Source organism: Salminus brasiliensis, chromosome 18, assembly GCF_030463535.1.
Source record: "Salminus brasiliensis chromosome 18, fSalBra1.hap2, whole genome shotgun sequence".
NCBI classification, from domain to species: Eukaryota; Metazoa; Chordata; class Actinopteri; order Characiformes; family Bryconidae; genus Salminus; species Salminus brasiliensis.
Window position 1 is genome coordinate 4,434,748 of NC_132895.1, and position 27,125 is coordinate 4,461,872.

The 27,125-nt window shown below is 42.7% G+C and overlaps 3 protein-coding genes across 3 annotated transcripts in view; 2 read left to right on the forward strand and 1 right to left on the reverse strand.

Annotated features, from left to right (window-relative positions):
* Window positions 1-303: 303 nt before the first annotated feature.
* arpc3 (actin related protein 2/3 complex, subunit 3) lies at window positions 304-6,903 on the forward strand. The gene is made up of 7 exons (XM_072662333.1): window positions 304-401; window positions 890-989; window positions 1,166-1,242; window positions 2,970-3,038; window positions 4,722-4,848; window positions 5,903-5,997; window positions 6,597-6,903. The coding sequence occupies exons 1-7, from the start codon at window positions 396-398 to the stop codon at window positions 6,657-6,659; spliced, it is 537 nt and encodes a 178-aa protein (XP_072518434.1). The 5' UTR covers window positions 304-395; the 3' UTR covers window positions 6,660-6,903.
* Window positions 6,904-9,055: 2,152 nt separating this feature from the next.
* On the reverse strand, window positions 9,056-26,288 carry ube2g1b (ubiquitin-conjugating enzyme E2G 1b (UBC7 homolog, yeast)). Its single transcript, XM_072662445.1, has 7 exons — window positions 26,227-26,288; window positions 16,064-16,251; window positions 13,378-13,480; window positions 12,811-12,908; window positions 11,653-11,831; window positions 10,998-11,116; window positions 9,056-9,976 (listed from the first exon to the last, which is right to left on the reverse strand). Exons 2-6 carry the CDS (start codon window positions 16,104-16,106, stop codon window positions 11,030-11,032), a joined length of 510 nt encoding a protein of 169 aa, XP_072518546.1. The 5' UTR covers window positions 16,107-16,251; window positions 26,227-26,288; the 3' UTR covers window positions 9,056-9,976; window positions 10,998-11,029.
* Window positions 26,282-27,125, forward strand: part of atp2a2b (ATPase sarcoplasmic/endoplasmic reticulum Ca2+ transporting 2b) — a 43,290-nt gene continuing 42,446 nt past the window's right edge. Inside the window, exon 1 of the mRNA XM_072662444.1 lies at window positions 26,282-26,903. Coding sequence (XP_072518545.1) covers window positions 26,786-26,903 — 118 coding nt within the window. The 5' untranslated portion in view covers window positions 26,282-26,785. The remainder of the gene's footprint in view (window positions 26,904-27,125) is intronic.

Below are 27,125 nucleotides of genomic sequence, written 5' to 3' on the forward strand. Positions count from 1 at the left end.
TGAGCTAGTCCATCAAATACTAATTGAAGGCATATGCCATACTGGTCAAGAACCAGCTTAACTAGCTGGCCTACCAGTATAGGGTAGGCATGTTTTTTTTGTTGTTGTTTTTTTTAACCTACTTAGAACAATTTTATATATTTTTTTACATAGTAATGATAACATTTACAAAATACTAATTTAATGTAATATTTATTAATTATACATTTTTAATTTATACACGCTCAATATTCCATGTATATATAAACAAGTGGCGCCCTAGTGGCCAGTGAGGGGAACTGCAGCTCAGGCAGTTCCTGTATAGCAGTTGGGTGGGACGCACAGCGGAAGCGGCGTTTTGCAGCGCTGACACTATCTAATTTTTCCTCACCAAATCCGACATACTTCACACCAAAATGCCGGTAAGAAAACGTCCAACGTCTCCTCTACCAGTAGATAATATTAAAACCGCGGTTTCTACAGTTAAACCTTTATATTTCAGCCTATTTCTGAGCGGAGTTCCCCAACGTAGCTAGCTATTATCCTAGCTGTAGCACTTTAGCTGCACGGCTAGCCACCCATTATTTCTCAGATATCCTGAGCTAGAGATTTGTTTATTGCCTGTAAATGATTTTTAAGAGTTGTGTATTTGTCTAAAACATGTTTTAGGAGTTTTTGAGGTGAGCTCGTATCGAGCTGTAGCAGTTATGTCATGTAGGTTAGTGTAGGGTAGCTGTACAGGGCTGTACAGGGCTGTACAGGGCCAGGTGTCTGGGGCTGGATAGGGGTGTTGCATTGGGTTTGGGAACACAGCCAGACAATCAGACACCCTGAAGAGGTTTAGGAGTGGTCTAGCTAGTGGTTTAACTAATCCTGTGCTTCCTGCTTCTTCTCTTTTTTGGGTGATCAGGCTTATCATTCCAGTCTCATGGATGGCGACACCAAGCTGGTGGGGAATATGGCATTGCTCCCTCTCAAAACACAGTTTAAAGGCCCAGCTCCAAAGGAAAGTAAGTTGAGCAGTTTTCCCCTTTTTGTTCCTCTAGAAGTGTGTTTTTAACCATAGCCTGGATGTGTCATGTGTTGAAGCTCTAGACCTCCAGCATTACTTCCTTAAATGGTTGCAAACTGCACTACATCATCTCACCCTCAACCTCATCATCGTTCCTGTTTCCTATTCTGACAGCCAAAGACCAAGACATCATCGACGAGGCCATCTATTATTTCAAAGCCAACGTTTTCTTCAAGAACTATGAGATTAAGGTAAGGCGAGCCTGCAGTGTGCAGGAATTACCCAGGAAGTGTCCCACAGCCGTAAAATATGCACTCATGCCTCAACCTGCATTCTTCTCGGTAAAGGTAAAGGTGCACGTATTTGTCACTGTACACTGTACAGCGAAATGTGTCCTCCGCATTTAACCCATCTGGTAGTGAACACACACTCACACACACATGTGTTAGGGGCAGTGAGTACACACACACACACACCCAGAGCGGTGGGCAGCCAACTCCAGCGCCCGGGGAGCAGAGAGGGTAAAGGGCCTTGCTCAAGGGCCCAACAGTGCTGGCTTGCCGAGCCCGGGAATCGAATCCACAACCCTGTTATCAATATCCCGGCGCTCTAACCGCTGAGCCACCACTGCGCCGTCTTCTTCTGCTGGCGAGTAGAGCTGGACCAAATATGCCAAACTATGCTTTTCTAAGCAGTTTGAGGATATTGTCAGTGCTTAATCAACACTGATCAACTGCAGGTTTCATTACCAGCAGTGTAATTAGACGAGAGCAGCAGATTTTGAATAGAAATCACTGGATTCAGAAGAAGAGAGGATCTGAATAGTAGTTTTTAAGAATCTCTCACTACATTCACATTACGTTTACATTTATGGCATTTAGCAGACGTTCTTATCCAGAGCGACTTACAAGGTAACTCGTGTTACAGAGGTGGGTCAGTGTAGTGTTAGGAGTCTTGCCCAAGGACTCTTATTGGTGTAGCGCAGCATAGTCACCCAGACCGGGAATCGAACCCCAGTCTCCCACAAGGTGTGGTAGCTCAGTGGCAGGTAGTGGTGTTATCTGTTGCACCACACCAACCACTACAGATACTGATCATGATAAATATGAGAAATGTCTTTAAGTATTGTGATATAGTATTTTTGCCATATCGTCCATCAGTCCTACGCATAAGCAGATCAGCAGTCAAGCAGTTCAGGGGTGGGCAGCTTGGTAAAAATACCCGTGATACACAAAGTATTTAGCACAGTGATTTTGGCCATGGTTTTACAGATTAGTACAGTAACGTTCAGCGATTTTCTAAGTGTAAATAGGTACCCAAGACCTTAAATCTAGCATTTGTTGTAAACATTGCACATTTGAGAGACAGTTACTACTTATTTTTCTGAATTAGACAAAAAATACATAAATAAATAACACGTAAAGTGCCATTACTTTAGAAAATGTGATGTTTAATTGTTTTGCTAATGTGAATAAACATTTAATGATGCTTTACAATGTGCAGGCAGTGTGTTTCTCTAGAGGATATGAACTTGGACGTACACAACATTTGACTGGGGTGCCCAAACTTTTGCATCAGACTTTTGCATACAGTTAGGTTGTGTTCTGAGCTACCTAAGATGTGAAGACGTTACTTTTACCATGAGGAATCAAGTAGTAGGAAGTAGTAGACTATGTGCGTATACAGATTTATGTGTGGTTGGACAGGACGGGACGGGTGTGGGTGTGGGTGTGGGTGGAGGTTAAAATAGGGGTAGTATAACACTGTTTGTTGATTGCCATTTTGTTTATTTTCTTTCTGAACAAATATATGATCACAAAAAAAGCACGTTAAGACATTATTGATCAGGATAACGATGACATATAGTCGTGCTGTCGATCCATGACCCCACGTATTGTCCCTGTCTTGTGTATCGTATTGTAATCACTTTTGAATATTTTCTGTCACTAATGTTTAATTGCTTCATTGTCTTTATTAGAATGAGGCTGACCGAACATTGATCTATGTCACCCTGTACATTTCTGAGTGCCTCAAGAAGCTACAGAAGGTAAGTAGTATCATTCTGCATCTACGGTAGTTAAAATAACAATTATAATAGATCATAATGGAACTCTGAGTATATTGGGGGTATATTTTGTTTGCAAATGAAAACAAAATATGGTGGCAAGATCCCTAAAGACATCTGATGAATAAATTGGTACAAAATCAGACATTATAAGATGTGAAACAGTGTCTTCCAGTCCCCCTTTTGGTGGCGGGAGCATTACATGTGACTGGGGAGAGTACTAACTGCTGGATTGGGTAATTAATAAGTTGGGTGATCGTTTTTGAAGCCATTGAAAGAGCCAAAAAAAATGTGGGTATCAATTAAAAGGTTCTTCACACTGTGGTGGTTCTTCTGTGGCATTGCTCAATAGCAATGCCTAAGAGAAGTGCGGGAAGTCACTTACACCCTTTATTCTAGGTCAGATGGCTCCACCAAAAATATTAAGCTACCCGAGACAATGAGTGATGTCTTTTGTCTGGGCAGCAAAGTTGTGCATGTGTTCAGCATTAGCTTAATCACTTCTACACCTGTATGTGTGTAGCTGTCATCCAAAACCAAATAAACCCTATTTGATATTTTTACAAAATCGGTCATGAGATGAGAAACAGTGTCTTGCAGTCCCCCTTTTATGTGGCGGGAGCGTTACATGTGATTGGGAAGAGTAGTAACTACTGGGTGGTCGTTTTTAAAGCCATTGAAAGAGCCTTAACATATTGTTAATCAATTAAAAGGTTCTTCTGTGATACTGCTCAATAACAATCTTTGTGGAACCTTTATTTTTAGGAGTGGAGATTCACTTTTAATGTCTGAGAGAAGTGCAGCATGTCATTAACACCCTTCACTCTAGGTCAGACGGCTCCACCAAAAATACTAAGCTGCCCGAGACGATAAGTGATGTCTTTTGTCTGGGCAGGAAGTATGTGCATGTGATCAGCGTTAGCTTAATCACGTCTACACTTATTCTTAAGCCGTCCTGTATGTATGTAGCTACAGTCCAAAACCAAATAAACTCTATTTAGTACAAAATCAGACATTGTAAGATAATAAATAAGGTCACAGATTAGAGGTTTAGAGCTGCAATACAGTTGTATGATGCAGCATCTCCACAAGAATGCACACTGTATTAAAAAGAGTTGATCCTGCTTATGTTGGAGTAACTGTCTCTACTGTCCAGGGGAGGAAGGTTTTCTACTAGATTTGGAGGAGGATTGCTTTGAGGATTTGATTGCATTCAATGACGAGAGCAATAGTGAGGTCAGGATGTTGTATGATGATGATGATGATGATGATGATGATGATCACCACCTCAGCCCACTCCCAACTCATCCCATTCAAAAGTACTGGATGGAGCTCCACCACCATCCATCATTCCAGAGAACACAGTTCCTCCACTGCTCCACAGCTCAATGCTGGGGGGCTTTATACCCCCTTTACTAGCCCACACCTGGCTTTAGGCAGCATGGTGCCTGCAGAGTCCTACACAGGCAGTACTTCTCTACAGGGACTAGACAAGCTGTGTGCGCATGCATTTGCACATCAGTGTCAGCAGTGGGGGCAACTTCAAGTATTGGAGGGGAAGTCCATAAACGTCCACAAAGGGTTCCCTCCTAGTCTTGCGTGCCGTATAGTGAGGCAGGATTTACTGATACGTGTGTCAAACAGCTCCTTCTTTATGTCCTACAGTGTAGCTCAAAGGGCCAGGGAGAGAAGGAGATGTACACACTAGGAATCACCAACTTCCCCATCCCAGGAGAGCCTGGATTCCCTCTGAATGCCATGTATGCTAAACCCTCCAACAAACAGGAAGAAGGTAAGTGTGGCATAACTGGTGCATCTTCTTCCTTTTCTTCTCATCACGCTTCTCTTCTCCCATCTGAGAGGGTAACACACAGGACTGCATCAGCACAAGCCTGAAGAGTGTGCATCGGCACAGCCTAAGGACGTGATTTATGGTCTTCAAAATAAAGGCTCTGATAAAAAAAAAAACTCAATAGATGGTATTCAAGAGGTGTGAGGAATATGAAGATCCTTTCTGATAGTCTAAGCAGTGTTGGGAGCATTACATGTGACTACTGGATTGCGTAATTAGTTGGGTGATTTATTTAAAGCCATTGAAAGAGCCTTAACATTTTGTTAAGCAATTAAAAGGCTCTTCACATTCTCATTTTTTTAAAACAGGGACCACAAACATGGTTCTTCTGCATTGCTTAATAACAATCTTTTATTTTTAAGAGTGGAGATCCACTTTTTTTAAGTCATTTTCACCCTTCATTCTAGGTTAGGTTAAAAATATTAAGCTGCCTGAGACAATAAGTGATGTCACTTATAGCTTGATCACTTCTACACTTATTCCTAAGCCAATTTTGTATGTGTGTAGCCACCATCCAAAACCTGCAGCTCCATTGAGAGGAATAAGAACCAAACCTGGGTTCTTCATACCAGTTTTAACATAGTAACTTCTTGAAGGTATTACATTTTTTTGGCTCAGAGTGGCTCAGCAGTCTAATGTGCTACCAATATGGCTGTGGGGGGGGGTTACAAGCTAAAATCCTGAGCCATGCTGCTTTGCCATCAGAGGCCAGAGTCTGAGAGAGCACAGTTGGTCGTGCTCTCTCCAGGTGTGTAGATGGCATTGGCTTCACATCTGTAGACGTGATAAGTCCTTATCCTAATAGTGTCGGAAGCATTGCTAGTGCTAGGGGGAGCTACTAATATGACATTTTTATATATATATATAGTTATAGTCCTCAGGTAACCATATCTGTTCTGTCTCTCTGCTGTATGAGTAATCCCTTTGAAATGCATTCATATCAGTGTCCGCTCCCTTTCTGATGTTGACCAAGTGATTGTCGTTGCTTTGGCAGAGACGATGAGGGCTTACCTGCAGCAGATTCGTCAGGAGACCGGCCTCAGACTGTGTGAGCGCGTGTTTGACCCACAGACAGACAAGCCAAGCAAGGTAAGCATATACTGTTACACATACAGCACTGTTATTGTTCTAGACCCCATCTCTCAGCATTGAGAGTTTTACTGTAGAAGCTCCAGATCTCACTAGAACAGATAAAGCAGGTGAACATAAATCCAGTAAAAAGGAGAAACAAGAGCTTCTCATTCTGAAGAAAGAAAGAAAGTAGTGAGATCTTGTCGGTGAGCTAGTCTGAAGAACAGAGCTCGGTTCCTCCAGGGTTCTCCTGGACGCCCCCTCCCCCAGTCCAGTCCAGCCAGCACAGCGTGGAGGATGTGTTCAACTCCATCAGCAGCAGCTCACCTGATTTACCAAACCAGGTGTTGATCTGAGGAGAACTCTAAATAATACTAGACTCCACGAGGAGAGCTTTGGAGATGTTCTAATGATGAACACAGTGATGGAGAACCACCATGTTATTGGTGTTTATTCTAATATCAGCTGATAAACACTTACTGCCCAGATAAGCAGCTCTAAATTCTAAAATGTCTACAGTTCTGTACTGTTTATCTGCCATAGATTTTCAGTGCTACAAATTAAATCCTAAAAACGATATTAACTATATTAACCATGTATGTCCTTTTTGTTCACAGTGGTGGGTGTGCTTTGTAAAGAAACAGTTCATGAACAAGAGTCTGTCTGCACCTGGTCAATAAGCGTCAACAGAGATTTTCTCTTGGTACTTTTTACACGGAGTGTGGATGGGATTATTTTTCCAGTGTCGGTTGTTTTCCTTTATTTTATTTTTTTTGGGGGGGTGGGGGATGCTTCCATCGGATCAGATTTCAGATTAATTTTATACTGCAAATTTGCAAAGTCCAACATGTTTGATTTCCTTTTTGGAACCATACATCATGTATGCAAACTTGAGGCGATCAAATAAAATATTACTAAAGAAAATGTGTTTATTTAATCCATGCACAGAAAACTACTTCCACTCATGCTGCACAGGAAGGGTTGTATTCATCTTATTTGGACTGAACTTGCTGACATTTTGACTGTGCACTCTTGAAAATTAAGGTGCTACAAAGGGTTCTTGGAGCGATGCCGTAGAAGAACCATTTTTGTGAAAGAGATGTGAATGTTAAGAAACTTCAAACCTTTAGAAGGTTTGTGGTAGAACCTTAGGTATAAGGTAGAAGCATTGGCCCCCTAGTGATTCCAGGTAAACTGGAGCTGTGGAGCACTCTGCAATGATGCTTGATGCTCCATCCAATACTTGTTGGTTGAGTTGGGGAAAAGATGGGGTGGTGATCATATCCAACATCATATCCTGACCTCCATGTAATTTCAGATCTGCAATCTAATCCTCACAGCAATGCTCCTCCCAAATCTAGCAGATAGCCTTATTCCCTGGACAGTAGAGACAGTTACTCCAACAAAGCCAGATTGATTCCAGGTAGGCTCTGCACCCACCACCCACCACATCCAAATATGAGGAATAGCCGATTCTTTGTGGAACCAAATATATGGTTCCTCTGAGGCATCACTCAAAGAACCCTTAGTGTATAGTGTGTGCAGAGGTTCTACAGCTCCAAACATCTGCTCCAGAAATCTTTCCATGATCATTCCCAACTGGCCATAGTCAAATAATTAATTCACACTGAATATTTCATGAATGATGCACATTATTTATTGCTGCATGTAGGAACATATAGAAGCATGTTTAATCAATGTTGTTCACATGCAGATGTTGTCAGCCCAATGTCTCTACCTTCCACCATCACTGTGTATAGCAACAGCTGGAGCACCTGGGACTTAACATAACAGGAGCTGTAGGAGAACAACCAAGCTGGATTACTTTGCATGTGCAATTACTACTGCAATTACTAGTGAGGGAGGCTACATTTGTGACCACTCTGACACTTGTGACCACTCTGAGGAAGTTAAAAGCGTCAGCAGCTTCAGAGATGGCAGAGACTCTGCAGGCGAGAACCGTAGCATAGCAGGTTCTTCACCAGTCAGAGCTTTAGCAGAGAGCAGCAATGAGAATTACATCTCCACTACAGGTCGCCAAGGACAAAGGCATGTGGGAGTAGTAATAGGGGTCTTGGTGGCCTCCCTTGACTTTGTATATGCAATTCCTACATGTAGCACCTTTTATTAGCACTGGTTATTGCTCTTTATGGGTGATGTATGGAGTTGTTTAGCATCAGAACCCACAGTTGCAAGACAAAACCACAAATGTTTCTCACAACCACAAATGTTTCTTAGAACAGGTTACCTAGAACCAATATGCACTTAAGAAGGCTTAATAAAGTAGCCTTCCTTTTACGTGTATGACGAAGACAAGAATAGTATGAATGTAGTAATATGAGACAAAGAAGCCCTGAAGGACCATGGATTCGCATGTTTTTCTAACTCCTTTATTCTGTGCCACGTTTCCTTATTTATTTCATCACCACAAGATATAAAAACACAGTAAAATTTGAATAAGCTAGACATTATTTATAAATAAAGATCTCAAGAAAACATGTTATGCCTTAATAATGAAATAGGTAATTCAAAAGCTTGAGATAACCCATGTTTGTTATGCCTTAATAGTGAAATATACTATATGTCCAAATCTTTGCGGACAGCCCTTCTAACGATTGCATTCAGCTCTCCAGTGCTGACACAGCTGTGCAGAATGCACACACTTCGCTTATCTCGTCCCTATAGAGAAGGAGGACAGGACTAGGGAGATATGAAGCCCCCCAGTATTGAGCAGTGGAGCACTCTTATGATGGATGGTGCCCTATCCAATACTTTTGGGGTGAGGTGGTGATCAACCAACAGCCTGACCTCACTTAATTCAGAGCTTGTTGCTGAATGTAACTCCAACAAAACCAGATAAACTCTTTTTATATTAATTTCAGAAGAAAGTGAAAGAGCAGGTGTCCCAATACTTTTGTCCATACAGCATTGTTAATTCAAGAGCTTGAGAAAACACTGTTCATGTTATGTTATGATAATGAAATGAGTTATTTGAGATCTTGGAAAAACATAAGCGAAACCATGGCCCATCAGAGCTTTCATACAAACGTATAAAGGGACAAGACAGACTAGTAGGTAATGTCACACAAACACTGTTTTAATGAGCAAATACATGTGAGGCAATCTGGGAAAAGTGGGGCAAAAAAAAAAAAAAAGTGGGGGGTAAAGGTGGTGTGCTACAGAAGGCTAGATCTAGTCTGAGCAGGGCAGTACAGCTCAGACTATGAGAAGACTACCCCGCCAACAGCCTTCACACTCAACTAGACTACAGCCACATATGAGATTCACACAGAGGTGGAAACCAACAAACACAGGGACTGATTGACACAGCTATGGTACATTATATTTACATACACAAAAAATACAGTTTCTCAGCTTACATCTCATACAAAAAAATATTCTCTTTCATGCAAATATCGAACTTTTTGGTTTGTCCCAAAAAAATGAGGATTTTTGCTCAAAAACAGAATAAACATCCTGACATCACGGAATTCAATTTCCTTCCATGTAGGAAAACAAATTAAGGCAGCAGAGATCACATTGACTCCTTGGTGAGAGACATTTGTGGTATGATTTTCCCAGGGAGCAAGGTTCTTTATGGTTCTTTATGGTTATGCAAGTACAGGGAGGGGTGGGTTGGGTTAAGGGGGACCAGCATTTGACCGTCAACCTCTGTCACCACAAATGCAAGGAAAACTTCAGAATTGCATAAGAGACTGTTCAAAGTTGATGGCTCAGAGGCAGGTAAAAAAGCAAATGTCATGCATTATATCATCATAATCTAGACAATAAATAAGTCAGACTCACTCACTCACTCACTCTCACACTTACATGGGTGCGATTATTTTCCTAACATGATTCTGTTCTCACACATTCAGCAGAAATCTTATTGTTCAAAATGGCGAGGTTTACTTCCACCTTAATAATAGCCAAAAATGGTGCAAAAGTTGATTGCGTAGTGGCAGATGCACACCCCTGTAGATCAGAACTCCAGTATCTGTGTGAAAGGAGAGAGAAAAAAAAATTATATTTAATTATATTAATTATATATAAAATGATCAAGATGAGACAAATCTGCATTCTTGTGTTCCCATGTTAAAATTAAATTAGCAACTTCAGAATCATGTTGATGTTCTACTGACTGTAACAGGGAGAGTCCAGCATTCCCACAATTTGGGCCAGAACCCTCCTAGTGCACTACAGGACTTTGGTGGAGCTACGTAGTCATATTACTCTATCGCCACATGCTTCTCTACCTTCAGACATCGGTTCCGTCTCGCTTAGCTTGTCAATAAATGCATGTGTACACTTGCATGACTTGTACTTGCAACAGTGGAGTAAAGGGGAATTACACTTTCCAACTGTAGGGGGAGCCCAGGAGCGCAAAAAAACAAAAAACAAAAAAAAAACAAAAAAACAATTCTCACATAAGGCTGCTTTAAAGGTGCTATAACATTAACATTTATTGAGTATTTGAGTTGTTTGATGTATTAATAGTAAGTGTGACTAGTTTGGTTGGGGTGAGAAATGTTTGTATGCGGATTTACCACCCTGTTATGTTGCCTATACGCTGGACTAGTTCTGCTCCGACAGGCTGGTTAAGGCACTTTATTTAACATAGCATACATAGTATACTTGCATCTAGTGAGCACTTAGCCTAGCACCTGCTTGCTTCCCCAAGCATGGTTTCCAAGTCCCCCTCCTGTTGTGTGGTTAGCTCTAGTCTAACCCGAGAACACAGTTCCTCCACAGCTCAACGCTGGGGGGGCTTTATACCCCTCTACTAGCCCACGCCTGGCATTATTAGGCAGCATGGTGCCACTAGGTTCATGTGCATCAGTGTTTGCAATGTGTGCAACTTAAAGCAGCTGGATGCATTCATTCGACAGGGGGTGTCCACAAACATTTGGCCATCTATTGTATCTCTGGTAGGAAATATGAATCATGATAATTGCAGGTTCTTGCACTGGGGCACTTCGAGGGACGACTGCTCAGAGTTTAGGGTTGTTGACAATTACCGTTTAAGTGAGAGTAGCGCTGATGGGAGGGCTTAGTCGAATGCCATCTCCTGGCTTTTCCTCACGCAGCGGGCTACCTTCCTCTTAAATTCACCGTTGGGATCCTCTCTCCACTCTTTCTGTTAAACAAACAAACACAAATTACGTCCAAAACTGATGCATAAATTAAAAAAAATGTCCATTCTGGGGGGACGGGGGTCACAATATCTGCAGTTCAATGCTGATTAAAGCCTGGTAGGTCTGTAGATACAGTATTTACATAACGCTACATGGATAAAAGTATTGGGACACCTGCTTATTCACGGTTTCTTCTGAAATCAAGGGTATTAAAAGGATTTTCCTACTTTTGTTGGAGTAACTGTCTCTACCGTCCAGAGAAGAAGACTTTCTACTAGATTTTGGAGGCGCACTGCTGTGAGGATTTGATTGCATTCAGCTACAAGAGCTAAATTAGTGACGATTAGTCAGGATGTTGCTGGATCACCAACCCATCCTAAAAGTACTGGATGGACCTCCACCACCATCCATCATTCCAGAGAATACACATCTTCCACTGCTCCACAGCTCAATGCTGGGGGGCTTTATACCCCTCTACCAGCCCTGCATTCATCAAAAAGAGTGTCCACAAAAAATTGGACAGTGTATCTGGACTTACGGCCGCGTCCACATTGGCAGGGGAGTCGCTGTTCGGGTCGGCCAGCATGGAGATGACGCTGATCATGATTGTCTCGACAGTGTGGATCGGCAGCCAACGCTCTTCAGGTTTCTCGTAACCAAACTTGTCTTCTCCTGGTTCGTGTAAGATGGAGATGCACACGTCTCCGTTCTTTGCAACTGATGGTAAAGAAGTAAAGGGGGTCACCAGTCTAGTCCCAAACCCTGGAGCTCTTAGTTTAGAATGGTTTAGAATGTGATCTGACCTCGTTCAGGTGATATACATGAATATACTGCCCAGATAATGAACCTTACTACAGCAATATGCTAATAATAATAATAATAATAATAATAAGCAGAGGGAACTGATTCAGACCAGAGCAAGCCAACTATAGGTATAAAAGCACCCTTAGATGAGAACATCTAATCTGTTAAAAAGACATTAATGGTATGTCAGCAAATCAGATGGAAATAGATAAGATGACTGACCTCTCTGGTCTCTCCTCTGATGGGCTTTGAACTGTGCCATGAGAAAATTATGGAAATTGTAAAGTACTGATGTCACCCATAAGCACCTTATTTGCCCTGGCCATGATGGCACTAGCAATCATGACAGATCTTGACCAAAGACACCAAGGAGCATTAAAAGGCAAACAGCCATTTACAGATATACTATATGGCCAAAAGTATTGGGACACCTGCGTTGATCCTGCTTTTGTTGGAGTAACTGTCTCTACTGTCCAGGCGAGAAGGCTTTCTACTAGATGTCTACTTTCTCCTTTCCAATGTTTCCACTCATCTCTCAGTGTCATTGCTGTGAGGCTTTGATTGCATTCAGCGACAAGTGTGTTAGAGAGGTCAGAATGTTGGATCATCACATTTACATTTATGACATCTTATCCAGAGCGTCAAACAAGGTGACTCGTATTACAGAGGTGGGCCAATGTAGTGTTAGGAGTCTTGCCCAAGGACTCTTATTGGTGTGGCACAGCATAGTCACCCAGACCGGGAATTGAACCCCAGTCTCCCACATGGTGTGGTACCGGCTGGTAGTGGCGTTACCCGTTACCTGTTTTCCCTGTTCTATGATGGTGGTTACTATTACAGGTGTGATCTGACCCCAACATTAACAATAAGATGTTTATAGTGAAACACTCACCGTTGGGATGCCATATTTCTGTAATAAATTTCATCTTTGGGGGCCGAAGAGGGTAGTCCTGGGGGAAGGTGAGGTTTGCTTTAAAAAATCCACCCTCACTAGAAGAGAAAACACAAGATCCAGTTTTCATTACATGCTTAAATCACAGCAATCGTTTGTGCAGTTAGTTGAAGGTTTTTCCCAATAGTGTAAGCTTTGTGATCCTGATCCTAATGCGAATATGCTAGTGAGAATTCACCAAGCTTTCACAATGTTGAAAATATAAATGAATGGAGTTAGCTGTGGTTTTATATAATTATAAAGGTCATTGTTGGTTGTTGATTGAGGCATTTCCTCCAGTTAAAAATAGGCTTTAGATTAGAGGTTATGAGACCATAAACCTGGAAAGACACTGCAAAACATCACAAAGTGGCTCAATTCTGTATTAATTTCAATGCATTTCAAAATGCATGCAATAGACATGTAAGCTGTTTAAAATAACAGTTTAAATAACTTCAATAGCAGTTCATTTCCTAATGGGAACAGTGATCGCCAAGAATAGAGCCAACATAAAGGAAATTGACTTACAACAGCGTGTCTGGTGGTCCGATAACGACGACCTCCCACTGATAGATATCGTCATCATCAATCAGGCCGGCAGAAAAGCCCTCAACAGGGTTTTTGTTGAGCTCTGTGGGAAGAAAAACACTTATTTACTTTGGAACAATTACCAACTCAACAGACTAACAAGTCCGTCTCCTTTATTACTACCTTCACCCATCATGAACTATATGATCACTTGTCAATGATCAATCATGAACTACCTATATTTACACTTTCCAATAGGATTAAAATTAAATATAATAGGAACTGTTTGTATTATTACTCTCCTGTGTTTACTCTAGACCACTCACTCTTCCACCTTAGACATCTGGGCTTTGAGGAAAGCAGGCCTAGAGGTAACACTGTCTAAAGTCACTTGGGTGTTGGGTGCCAGGCCTTTTTGAATATGCATCAAGTTTTAATAAGTAATTTCCTTAATTTAATAAGGTGTTCCCCCAATTTAAGTCATTCCCTTAATTTTATAAATTACTGCCTCGATTTAAAAAAGCCGTTCACCCTATGTGAAGTTTGTAAATGGGATTAATATTAAATATAATAAGAACTTTGTATTATTCTATCATTATTATTATAACATGCACCAAGTTTTAATAAACCATTCCCTCAATGTAATAAGTCGTTCCCTCAATTTAATGAGTCATTGCCTCGATTTCATAAATCACGCCCTCAATGTAATAAGTCGTTCCCTCAATTTAATGAGTCATTGCCTCGATTTCATAAATCACGCCCTCAATGTAATAAGTCGTTCTCTTGATTGAACACAATGTTCACTCAATTTAATCAGTTGCTACTTTAATTTAACATTGTTTGCTTAATTTCATAAGTCATCCCCTCAATTTAATAAGTCATTGCCTTTAGTTTATAAGTCATTCCCTCAATGTTATAGGTCATTCCCTCGATTTAACATTTTTTGCTCAATTTCATAAGTCGTTCCTTCGATTGAACACATTGTTCACTCAATGTAATGAGTCATTCCCTTGATTTAATGAGTCATTCCCTCAATTTAATGAGTCATTGTCTCAATTTTATAAATCGCACCCTCAATTACATAAGTCGTTCCCTTGATCGAACACAATGTTCACTCAATTAAATAAGCCGCTTCCTCAATTTAACATTTTTTGCTCAATTTCATAAATCACGTCCTCCATTTCATAAGTCGTTCCCTCGATTTAACAACATTGCCTTTAGTTAATAAGTCGTTCCCTCGATTTAACAACACTGCCTTTAGTTAATAAGTCGTTCCCTCGATTTAATAACATTGCCTTTAGTTAATAAGTCATTCCCTCGATTTAATAACATTGCCTTTAGTTAATAAGTCGTTCCCTCGATTTAACAACATTGCCTTTAGTTAATAAGTCGTTCCCTCGATTTAATAACATTGCCTTTAGTTAATAAGTCATTCCCTCGATTTAACAACATTGCCTTTAGTTAATAAGTCGTTCCCTCGATTTAATAACATTGCCTTTAGTTAATAAGTCATTCCCTCGATTTAATAACATTGCCTTTAGTTAATAAGTCGTTCCCTCGATTTAATAACATTGCCTTTAGTTAATGAGTCGTTCCCTCGATTAAACATTGTTTGCTCAATTTCATAAGTCAATCCCTCAATTTAACAAGTCATTGTCTCAATTTCATAAATCGCACCCTCAATTACATAAGTCGTTCCCTTGATCGAACACAATGTTCACTCAATTTAATAAGCCGCTTCCTCAATTTAACTGCTCAATTTCATAAATCACGTCCTCCATTTCATAAGTCGTTCCCTCGATTTAACAACATTGCCTTTAGTTAATAAGTCGTTCCCTCGATTTAACAACATTGCCTTTAGTTAATAAGTCGTTCCCTCGATTTAACACAATTTCATAAATTGCTCGCTCAATTAGATTTTTTTTTCCCCATTGGACATATTAAATATTAAATAATAGGAACTGCTTGTATTCTTATTCTCTATGTTTTCTATGTGACTCTTCACTTTAGACATCTGGGCTTTAAGGAAAGCAGGCCTGGAGGGAACACGTGGGCTTGACCACCCCTAGTGTCTAATGCACATTAACGTTATATTTGCCCAGGCTGCCAATCCGGAGCACGTACAGCCTTTTATTATTATTATTAATATTATTATTATTATTAATATTAATATATCCATTAAATCAACCCCAATAACCACTCAGGACTAAACACACTGAAACACATGCTGATCAGGGAGCTGGCTCAGAAACTAGTTAGCTAGAAGCCATCATCACACAACTACCAAGCCAGTCCACACACACACACACACACACACACACCCCGAGATGAGCTTAGTGGGGGGGAGAGAAGCCCAGCAGCTTAAGGTGAGCTACAGATCTACAGGGTCTGGACGTGTGGTCGCAGCTAGCTGGCTTGGTCTAATGCCCAAAGGCTTACTGACCTATTTAGCTAGCTAGCCATTAGCCATTACCCCCCAATGAAGCTGTATGAGCTGCCTAAGCTGTTAATGACCGCGGACTTTCTGAGTTTCGACCCTCCGAAGCCGGTCAAACTCCAAGCTAACCGCTGATGAGGTCCGCCAGCCCGGCTAAGCCCGGCTAAGCTAAGCTAGCACTAGCTGCTAACCTAGCTAGCTTTTGACAGCCCGAACTATAATTAACACGTAAATAACTCGCAGCATTACCCGCTAGTTGCTTTCTCAGAAGAAGCGATGACTGCTCGGTCATCTTATTCAGCCAGTTCCAGCAGATGAACACCTGAAGAAAGGCCTGGACTCTGAAGATCCCCCCGCTCCTCTCGGCCGCCCTGCTGGGTGAGACGCTGTCGGACGCGCATGCGCAGTCCGCTCCCGGTTTATTCCGGTCTCAGCTGCTGCACGAATTATTATTATTATTATTATTATTATTATTTTTATTATTTTTATTTAATCGAATTAAAAACGATTTAAATAAACGATTTAGACTTTTGTTTGTGTTACAAAATAAAATTGTCAGGACCGTTCTGAACTGCGTTTTAATGTAGCTATTGTGTTTAAGGTTTAGAACCGATACTGGACTGGACCTACACCTCAAAGTGTAGCTAAGTCGTTCCCACGAGTTAATAAATCATTCCCTCAATGTCCTTCAATGTCGAAGTCTTTCCTCTGATTTAATTATTAAATTTTCCTTAACTGATTAAGTCATTCCCACAATTTAAGAAGTAGTTCTCTCAGCTGAATAAGTCATTCCACAAATTTCCCAAAAAAGTCGTTCCCATAATTTTTCAGGCTTAGTATTATTTGGTATCAGATCAAATGGAAAATGAGCAGCATTATCTATACCCTGTGAGAACAGGATGTGGTAATAATTAATATCCACTAGATGGCGCTCAGCAATCATACATCAGGTCTGCTTGAACCTGCAACAATCTGGCAGTTGTGATTTCATGATGAATGAAAATACTTTAAAATAATTTGGAATTATAATTTGTAAATGTAAATTATTTTACACTGACTTCCATTGCAAATATTTTTTACATTGACATCCATTGTAAATTATTTTACACTGACTTCCATTGCAAATATTTTTTACATTGACATCCATTGTAAATTATTTTCTACGCTGACTTCCATTGTACATTATTTTTTACATTGACTTCCATTGTAAATTATTTTCTACGCTGACTTCCATTGTACATTATTTTTTACATTGACTTCCATTGTAAATGATTTTTTACATTGACACCCATTTTAAATTATTTTACATTGACTTCTGTTGCAATTTTTTACATTGACTTCCATTATAAATAATTTTCTACACTGACTTCCATTGTAAATGTATTTTTACATTGACACCTGTTTTAACTTAGTTTACATTTACTTCCATTGCAAATATTTTTACATTGACATCCATTGTAACTTATTTTACATTGACTTCCATTGTAAATTATGTTTTACATTGACACCCATTGTAAATTATTTTCTATGATGACTTCCATTGTACATTATTTTTTACATTGACTTTCATTATAAATTATTTTCAACACTGACTTCCATTGTAAATTATTTTTTATGACTTTCATTGTACATTATTTTTACATTGACTTCCATTGTAAATGTATTTTTACATTGACACCCATTGTAACTTATTTTACATTGACTACCATTTATCTTTTTTACATTGATTTCTATTGTAAATGATTTTTTACATTGGCTTTCATTGTAAATTATATTTTTTCCTTCTCCTGTAAAGTTGACATTTTTGCATGCCACAGACACAATTAAGATCTATTTAACCAGACAATAAACAGTTTAAGCACCAAGTGGTTCACTGTGTTATAATTTTCCATACAGACCAATTGTTTGTACTAAAGAATCAGATAACTTATTTATTAAAGGGTGCAGTGTGAAAATAACTGTTTTACAAGCTAGTTGTTTACTAATAAGAAGTGATGATGTCATCTTTGTTCTCCTATATAACCATTCATGATTGTGATATGTAGTAAAGTAAATATATATATCTCTATATGACGGCTAAATGGGGCAGACTGGTGGCTCTATAATAAAGGATTTCTCTCACTGTTTAAGTCAGTATATTTAATTCAATAATTCCGTAATAAAAAAGTGCCATTTACTGAAAGAAAGTGAGTAGCATCACCCATCCCCTGTGAGAAGAGGGTGTGGTAACTACTAATAACCACTAGGTGGTGCTCTACATCTATGTTGGACACCAGGCCTTCTTGAACCTGCACCAAGTACACAAGGTTCCCTGAAAGTGTGATAGGTAGCCACCCGAGTTGACGAGTTCAGCAGTGTGCAGTAATGCCCTTTCCCTGATTATCAGCGCTCTGCAGTGGTAGTACCTCTGCGATTGGTTGAACATGTCTGTGTCGGCCTGTGCGCTGGGTCTCCATGCCATTTTCTATCTTGAGAGCTTTATTATCTGCATGACGTGCCAGATTCTTACATGTGCTTTTTTGCAGGCCCGTATAAGGCAGGCACGTGGCTCCGTGCCCAGAGGCTGATACCAAACATAGTCTTAATAAGGGAAAAGGGTTGGTAGCAGTCACATTCCTCATCCATGAAGCCAAAACATGAGGAGGGTTCTCTGGACGAAGCAGCGAGACTCAGGTGGAAGAATGAGGGGCCTTGCTGGGTCTCTTTTTGGAGGTTTTATCAAAAACATGCAGCACCACTCCTAAACTAAAGTCTTAAATCTGCAGTTATCTGTGGAGGCTTCTCCGAAATGTAAATAAACCTTTAGACCTCACACCGATAACAAGAGGAACTCGGAAAGTGCCTTGCCTGAAGAAAACACAGCTTAAACGGCCTACTTCCTAGGCAGTGGATAGGTTGCTATGGGGTTAGGTGGTTGCTATGGGGTTGCTAGGTGGTTGTGAGGTAGTTGCTAAGTGGTTTCCACTTCCTAGGCACAGGATAGGTTGCTGCAATATGGTCTCTGTGATGAAACTTTTTGGTAGGTGGTTGCTATGGGGTCTTGGCTAAGTGGTTCCCACTTCCTAGGCACAGGATAGGTTGCTGCAATATGGTCTCTGTGGTGAAACTGTTTTTGGTAGATGGTTGCTATGGGGTTGCTAAGTGGTTCCCACTTCCTAGGCACAGGATAGGTTGCTGCAATATGGTCTCTGTGGTGAAACTGTTTTTGGTAGATGGTTGCTATGGGGTTGCTAAGTGGTTTCCACTTCCTAGGCAGAGGATAGGTTGCTGCAATATGGTCTCTGTGGTGAAACCTTTTGGTAGGTGGTTGCTATGGGGTCTCTAGGTGGTCGTAAGTGGTTGCTAAGTAGTTCCCACTTCCCAGGCACAGGATAGGTTGCTGTAATATGGTCTCTGTGGTAAAACTGTTTTTGGTGGGTGGTTGCTATGGTGTTTCTAGGTGGTTGTGAAGTAGTTGCTAAGTGGTTCCCACTTCCTAGGCACAGGATAGGTTGCTGCAATATGGTCTCTGTGGTAAAAATGTTTTTGGTGGGTGGTTGCTATGGGGTTGCTAAGTGGTTCCCACTTCCTAGGCAGTGCATAGGTTGCTCTAATATGGTCTCTGTGGTGAAACTTTTTGGTAGGTGGTTGCTATGGGGCCATTAGGTGGTTGTGAGGTAGTTGCTAAGTTGTTCCCACTTCCTAGGCAGTGGATAGGTTGCTGCAATATGGTCTCTGTGGTGAAACCTTTTGGTAGGTGGTTGCTATGGGGTCGCTAGGTGGTTGCTATGGGGTCGTGGCTAAGTGGTTTCCACTTCCTAGGCAGTGGATAAGTTGCTTTAATATGGTCTCTGTGGTAAAACTGTTTTTGGTACGTGGTTGCTATGGGGTTGTTGGCTACTATGCTGGTAGTTGCTTTTTGTGGTTTAGCTGATTGCTCTGGGGTTACTGTTGTGTTGTAAAGTGGTTGATGTGGTGTTGGTAGGTACTTGCTAAGTTGCTAGATGGTTGCTCTGGTATCATATGTGCTTGTTACCATGTTGCCAAGCGGTTGATGTGGTACCCCATTTGGCTGGTTGGGTGTTGTTCAAGTGCATTTGTATCATGGTGACTTTTGCACCCCGTTGCTTTGCAAAGGCACGCCCACTTATTAAAGACCCATATCTCACATTCAGTCAGAATTCACTGGAGCTGCATTTAAAGGAATAGTTCAGCCCCACATGCTAATGTTGCTAACAATGAATAGAAGCTAGTCATGCTAGTTGGCATGATGCCATTTGAACTGCTGTTCGGTGACTACTCATTAACTACCCTTTATTGTGCCTGATCAGGTGAGGGCTGTTCAGTGACCATTCACTTTCACCCACTGTTAGCAACATTAGCATTAATGACTGAACCACTCCTTTAAATGAGCCCTGTTCTAATGAACTGCCCCATATTGTGCCTGATCCAAAATAAGCTGTTCGGTGACCATTCACTTTCATTCACTGTTAGCAACATTAGCATTAATGACCGATCCACTCCTTTAAACGAGCCCTGTTCCGATGAACTGCCCCACATTGTGCCTGATCCAAAATAAGCTGTTCGGTCACATGGTTTTGCTATAGTGCTGCTAGGTAGTTGTGAGGCAGTTGCTAAATAGTTGTGTTGCCAAGTGGTTGCTATGGTGTTGGTAGGTAGTTGCTATATAGTTAACATTGTGTTGCCAAGTGGTTGCTATAGTGTTGCTTGGAACTTGCTTGTTTGTTACTATGCTGTTGCTAGGTGATTGTTGTGGGGTTGCTAGGTAGGTAATAGGTGCTGCTTGTTGGTTACTATGCTGTTGCTAGGTGGTTGCTAGGTAGTTAATAGGAGGCTGATCGTAGTTGCTTGTTGGTTACTATGCTGTTGCTAAGTGGTTTTAATAAGCTGTTCGGTGACTATTCACTTTCATTCACTGTTAGCAACATTAGCATTAATGACCGAACCACTCCTTTAAATGAGCCCGGTTCTATTGAACTGCCCCACATTGTGCCTATATTCACTTTCACCCACTGTTAGCCACATTAACCTCAGTGTGAATGGGCGGAGCTAACCTGCTGTTAACAAAGGGCTCTGTTTTTGTAGCCTAGTATCCATATATGGGCGTGGAAGTAAATTACATGCTTAGAGACGTTAACAGCGTTTACAGACGACGTCCGATTGATTGATGATTGATTGGGGTAATCAACCCCCCCCCCAGTCTGTTGCTAACCACCGCGCTACACCAGCTGCTAATTTTATGTTTACTTAAACCATCTCCAAAATCTCCAGCTCCAACATCCCAGTAAACAGTGTAACCACACTGCCTGTACAAACCGGTTGGCCGTTTAGGCCTTATTTTAATGAAGGCTTCACCTCACTGAACCGCTGACTGGGACTTTTGCCGCTGCTGCAATTAATGTGTCAGTCACAGACTCAGTGGGCGAGAGAGATACAGGATATGGAGGAGAACCTGGAGGCTCTACTGCTGCTCTTGGCTCGACTGAAATGTAAAATCATCCAGGCATCGTTTGCTATAGCTATCATACTTCAGTGGTCCTTTGTGCTGGTCAGTGACGTAGTCTAGGTGCTTCTCCTGTGGTTGTCTAACATAGAATCCAATGGGAGCACCTTCCTACTGGCTTCTATTGTCTATATGTTTGTTTATTAATTAATGAAATTATTTTATTACCCAATTTTCTCCTCAGTGTAGCTGAGCCAATTAACCCACTCCTGCTGAGGACGAGCACATGCCTCCTCCGATATATGTGAAATCGGCCACTGCCACTTTTTTCACCCGTCGCCGCAATGCAGCAGAGGAAGACACCGGGTCCGCCGACCCTGCGTCCCAGGTGGTCCGATCACTGCGTCCCCTGTGTCCGGTGGAGCAATGAGGAGAGAGAGCACCATGTACACACTCAAGTTGTGCTCTCTCCGATTCCGGCTGCTGATGGCAAAGCAGTTGCGGACCCTGTGTCTCAGGTGGTCCGATCACTGCGTCCCCTGGAGTGATGAAGAGAGAGAGCACCATCTACCCACTCAAGTTGTGCTCTCTCCGATTCCGGCTGCTGATGGCAAAGCAGTTGCGGACCCTGTGTCTCAGGTGGTCCGATCACTGCGTCCCCTGGAGTGATGAAGAGAGAGAGCACCATCTACCCACTCAAGTTGTGCTCTCTCCGATTCCGGCTGCTGATGGCAAAGCAGCATGGCCCAGATCTCAAAGTCACAACCCCTGGGCGCGGTCGCCACTAGGGGGCCCAGATGTTTCAATATGTTAAACAGGACAAAGGTTTTAATTATTTTGTAAAATTGTAAAAAGCAGCAGTTTCTTACAGTTTGGTACGATGGCCTTCAACACGTCATCTCCTCCAGCCTCAATGTCCTCAGATACACGTAGATTACGCACAAGACAGCCTTAAAAAGCAAAGTGTGAACTGTAGCTGGATGCATCGCCATGACAACCCTGAGGCTGGCAGCACTAATTTAAGCACCTCGCGTCCTTTTATCTGTCCTCAGCGGTTGGCGACTTGCGCTCAAAGTTAATCTTGCGATTTGTTCCCTCGGCCTTCCGTTTCATCTGCGACGCTGCGAGCACTGAGGAGTGGGTTGCCTTATCGCGGCGTCCCACAGCTCGTTCCCAACTGACCGAAAGCAGCAGAGAGCGTTCCTCTGACTGCCCACGGTGTGGGGGAGCTGTCAGCGAGTGCTTTGGATGCTGCTAGGATACCATATAAGCTGCATTGCAACCATGTTTGTGTCTAGACACCGAGACACAATCACTAAGCAATTCTATAGCATCCACATAGCAACAAGGTAGCAGTATCATAGCAACCACCTAGCAACATTATAACAATCACCTTAGGAAACCACAGCAACTGCCTTGCAACCACTAAGCAATTCCAAACAACAATCTAGTGGCACTATAGCAATCACCATAGCAACCACATGGGATTCCATAGCAACTATGTTGCAACCACCTAGAAACATCATTTCAACCACTAAGCAATTTCATACAACCACTTAGTGGCTCTACAGCAATCACCAAGCAAACACTTAGCAATACCATAGCAACCACTGAGGATATCATAGCAGCTGCATTGCAATCACCTAGACACAATCAATAAGCAATTCTATAGCATCCACATAGCAACAAGGTAGCAGTACCATAGCAACCACCAAGCAACATTATAACAATCACCTTAGGAAACCACAGCAACTGCCTTGCAACCAATAAGCAATTCCAAACAACAATCTAGTGGCACTATAGCAATCACCTTAGCAACCACATGGGATGCCATAGCAACTGTGTTAATGACTGCCATTTGTATCATTTGAAATCAATGCAGTTGATCAAAGGAATACAGGTTCGGTACATGTTTATTTACAACAATGGCAGGAAATGATCAATTATTAATATTAAGAGGTCCAAAACATTGGAGAGAGTAGGCCGCCAGTCCGGAAGGCCACCAAGACACCTATGACCACTCTGAAGGGGTTAAAAGCTTCAGCAGCTTCAGAGACGGGAGAAACTCTGCATACGACCACCGTCACCGTCACCGGCATGTGGGAAACTCTCACAAGGTCACCTGGAAGAAGGTTCTTAGGTCTAGGTCTGGAGCTTTTTGGCCATCAGACTAGGCACCAAACACGGCACAGCTCCACAAACTCACCATCCCCAGCACCAAAAGTGGTGGAAGTATCAACTGAACTCCTGCAGAGTAGTGACCTCCTTGGTGGCCTCAAGTTTGGTCTTGCTGCTCAGTCTGGTCCACCAGCTTCATCATCATGTTGGTAATGCTGGTGGACCAGCTGGGTCTTTCTGGTCATGCTGGTCAACTAGCTTGGCCATGTGGACCATGCTGGTCATCTGGGGAGTCCAGCTTGGTCTTGCTGGTCCACCAGCTTCATCATGTTGGTCATGCTGCTCCACCAGCTGGGTCTTGGTGGTCATACTGTTCATGCTGCCTTAAATTTCCTCCCCACAGCCAGTTTTCCAATTACCTGCAATGCTCCCAGCACTAGGTGTACAGGTGCAGTCTAGTCACCGTCTACTCGTCTACCGGTCCATTTCGTGTGTCCATTTCTGTGTGGAATTATTTGGCCATGTCTGTATGATGTGAGAACACTTGGGATGCTTTTGATGGGAGCTATTTGTGGAGTCAGTTTGGTGTGACCTTAAGTAAAGGAGTGTGTCATGTTAGGGGTTGACAGGGCACTTATAGTGAGGGCAGCCATGTGACAGTACTGTGTCTGCTTCTGCAGCATGTGACCTATAGCAAAGCTTCATTGTACCCACCATAGCAACTGACTAGCTAAGTGAATCCACAGCAACCATCTAGCAATCACTTAGCAACATCAAAGCAACCACCTAGGATACCTCAGCGACTGCCTTGCAACCTCAAATTGCAATTTCAAAGCAACCCCCAAGCAACACTATAGGAATCACCTTGCAACTGCCTAAGGTATCATAGCAACCACCTAGCAACACTATAGCAATACCACAGCATCTTTATGACAATCACTTTGCAACCACCTAAGATACCACAGCAACTTCCTTGCAACCACTTAGTGGCTCTACAGCAATCACCAAGCAAGCACTTAGCAACACCATAGCAACCACTGAGGATACCACAGCAGCTGCATTGCAACCACCTAGACACAATCACTAAGCAATTCTATAGCATCCACCTAGCAACAAGGTAGCAGTACCACAGCAACCACCTAGCAACATTATAACAATCACTTTAGGAAACCCCAGCAACTGCCTTGCAACCACTAAACAATTCCAAACAACAATCTAGTGGCACTATAGCAATCACCATAGCAACAACATGGGATTCCATAGCAACTGTGTTGCAACCACCTAGAAACATCATTTCAACCACCAAGCAATTTCATACAACCACTTAGTGGCTCTACAGCAATCACCAAGCAAGCACTTAGCAACACCACAACAACCACTGAGGATACCATAGCAGCTGCATTGCAACCACCAAGACACCTAGACACAAGCACTAAGCAATTCTATAGCATCCACCTAGCAACAAGGTAGCAGTACCATAGCAACCACTTAGCAACATTATAACAATCACTTTAGGAAACCACAGCAACTGCCTTGCAACCACTAAGGCATCCCAAACAACAATCTAGTGGCACTATAGCAATCACCATAGCAACAACATGGGATTCCATAGCAACTGTGTTGCAACCACCTAGAAACATCATTTCAACCACCAAGCAATTTCATACAACCACTTAGTGGCTCTACAGCAATCACCAAGCAAGCACTTAGCAACACCACAGCAACCACTGAGGACACCATAGCAGCTGCATTGCAACCACCAAGACACCTAGACACAAGCACTAAGCAATTCTATAGCATCCACCTAGCAACAAGGTAGCAGTACCATAGCAACCACTTAGCAACATTATAACAATCACTTTAGGAAACCACAGCAACTGCCTTGCAACCACTAAGGCATCCCAAACAACAATCTAGTGGCACTATAGCAATCACCATAGCAACAACATGGGATTCCATAGCAACTGTGTTGCAACCACCTAGAAACATCATTTCAACCACCAAGCAATTTCATACAACCACTTAGTGGCTCTACAGCAATCACCAAGCAAGCACTTAGCAACACCACAGCAACCACTGAGGACACCATAGCAGCTGCATTGCAACCACCAAGACACCTAGACACAAGCACTAAGCAGTTCTATAGCATCCACCTAGCAACAAGGTAGCAGTACCACAGCAACCACTTAGCAACATTATAACAATCACTTTAGGAAACCACAGCAACTGCCTTGCAACCACTAAACAATTCCAAACAACAATCTAGTGACACTATAGCAATCACCATAGCAACAACATGGGATTCCATAGCAGCTGCATTGCAACCACCAAGACACCTAGACACAAGCACTAAGCAATTCTATAGCATCCACCTAGCAACAAGGTAGCAGTACCACAGCAACCACCTAGCAACATTATAACAATTATAGCAACCCACATAGAAACATAAATTCAATTACTGAGCAATCCCATAGCAACCATGCAGCGACACTATAGCAAATCACATAGCAACCTCTTAGCAAGGCCATAGCAGCCACCTGGAGGTGGGAAGCACGTGCTTTTTTTCAGTTTATATATGTTATTACTCAGCACTACTTGCTTGTAGGGCCACTGCAGTTCGGAAACGGTGCGATTATTAAATATTTGATCATTTATTTCATTATTATTATGATCATTAATTAGTGCAAACTAACTAATTGTCTATTGTCATTTTTGTTTATGCGAACGAATCAGCGCTGCAGCGAAGCAAAATGACTCATTGAATCGAACGCTGGCTTTCATGCGAAGAGATCGACAAAAAGAATCAGTTCGAAAAGGATCCGAATCAGTTCGAAGGAATCGGATCACGTACCGAATCATCGACTCGAACTCCCCCTGGAGCAACGTGGTGTGGGGGAATCAGCCAATGAGCGCTTTCCACATGCGGACAGCGAGAGAGGAGGACAGGCGCGAGGACGAGCGGAGCGGTTGATGGTGCTGCTGCTGCTGCTGTAGGAACTAACCCGTGATCCGCCCGGTGCTTCCCTGCGCGAACGCCGAGCTTAGCTCTCCAACGACGGCAGCGGACTCGAGGAGACACCGGCTAGGCGCCTCGTCGAGCCGTCAGAGCAGTAGCGCTCGCTAGCTGAATAACCCAACCGCCCGAGTGCTCGATGACAGCGGTCCGTCCGGACCTGCAGCCGCTGGTTCAGTCCAAACTCCAGTAGCTAACGTTAGCTAGCACTAGCTAACTAGCACTAGCTAACTAGCGGAAGCTTCCGCGCCGGTGCCGGTGTCGGTGCCTCGCCGTTGCTACACGAGCTTTCCTAGCAACCGGGTCGACCGTTGAAGAAAGCGCTGCGGTGGTCCGGTTCTGGGAGCCGCTGAAAGAAACCGGGGCGGATTTTGAGGAGCTCGAGGCACCGTCCACGATGGAGAACGCGCACACGAAAACGGTGGAGGAGGTTTACAGCTATTTCAGCGTCAACGAGAGCACCGGGCTCGGCCACGACCAGGTGAAGCGGCAGAGGGAGCGATGGGGACCGAACGGTGAGTCGCCTCCGCCGGCCCGCTTAGCAGCCGAGCTAATGCTAGCTATGCTAGCTAGCTAACGTGTGGACGCCGGAGCGGAGCGGAGCCATTGTGCAATCCCAGGGTTTCCCCACCCGGCCCGGCCCGGCCCGGCCCGGCCCGGCCCCCGAACCCTCTGCTGTTTCCTGCTTCAGACCGAACTGACTGGACCGGAGGAGGTGCAGGTCGGGGTGGTCGGAG

Coding starts and splice junctions, on each gene's coding strand:
- ube2g1b (XM_072662445.1), bottom strand. CDS start 16,106: ATGACCGAGCAGTCATCGCTTCTTCTGAGAAAGCAACTAGCGG. Junction 13,481..16,063: donor TCTGAGAAAGCAACTAGCGG/GTAATGCTGCGA, acceptor TTCTTCCCACAG/AGCTCAACAAAAACCCTGTT. Junction 12,909..13,377: donor GGACCACCAGACACGCTGTT/GTAAGTCAATTT, acceptor TTTCTCTTCTAG/TGAGGGTGGATTTTTTAAAG.
- arpc3 (XM_072662333.1), top strand. Junction 990..1,165: donor AGGCCCAGCTCCAAAGGAAA/GTAAGTTGAGCA, acceptor CTATTCTGACAG/CCAAAGACCAAGACATCATC. Junction 1,243..2,969: donor TCAAGAACTATGAGATTAAG/GTAAGGCGAGCC, acceptor TGTCTTTATTAG/AATGAGGCTGACCGAACATT.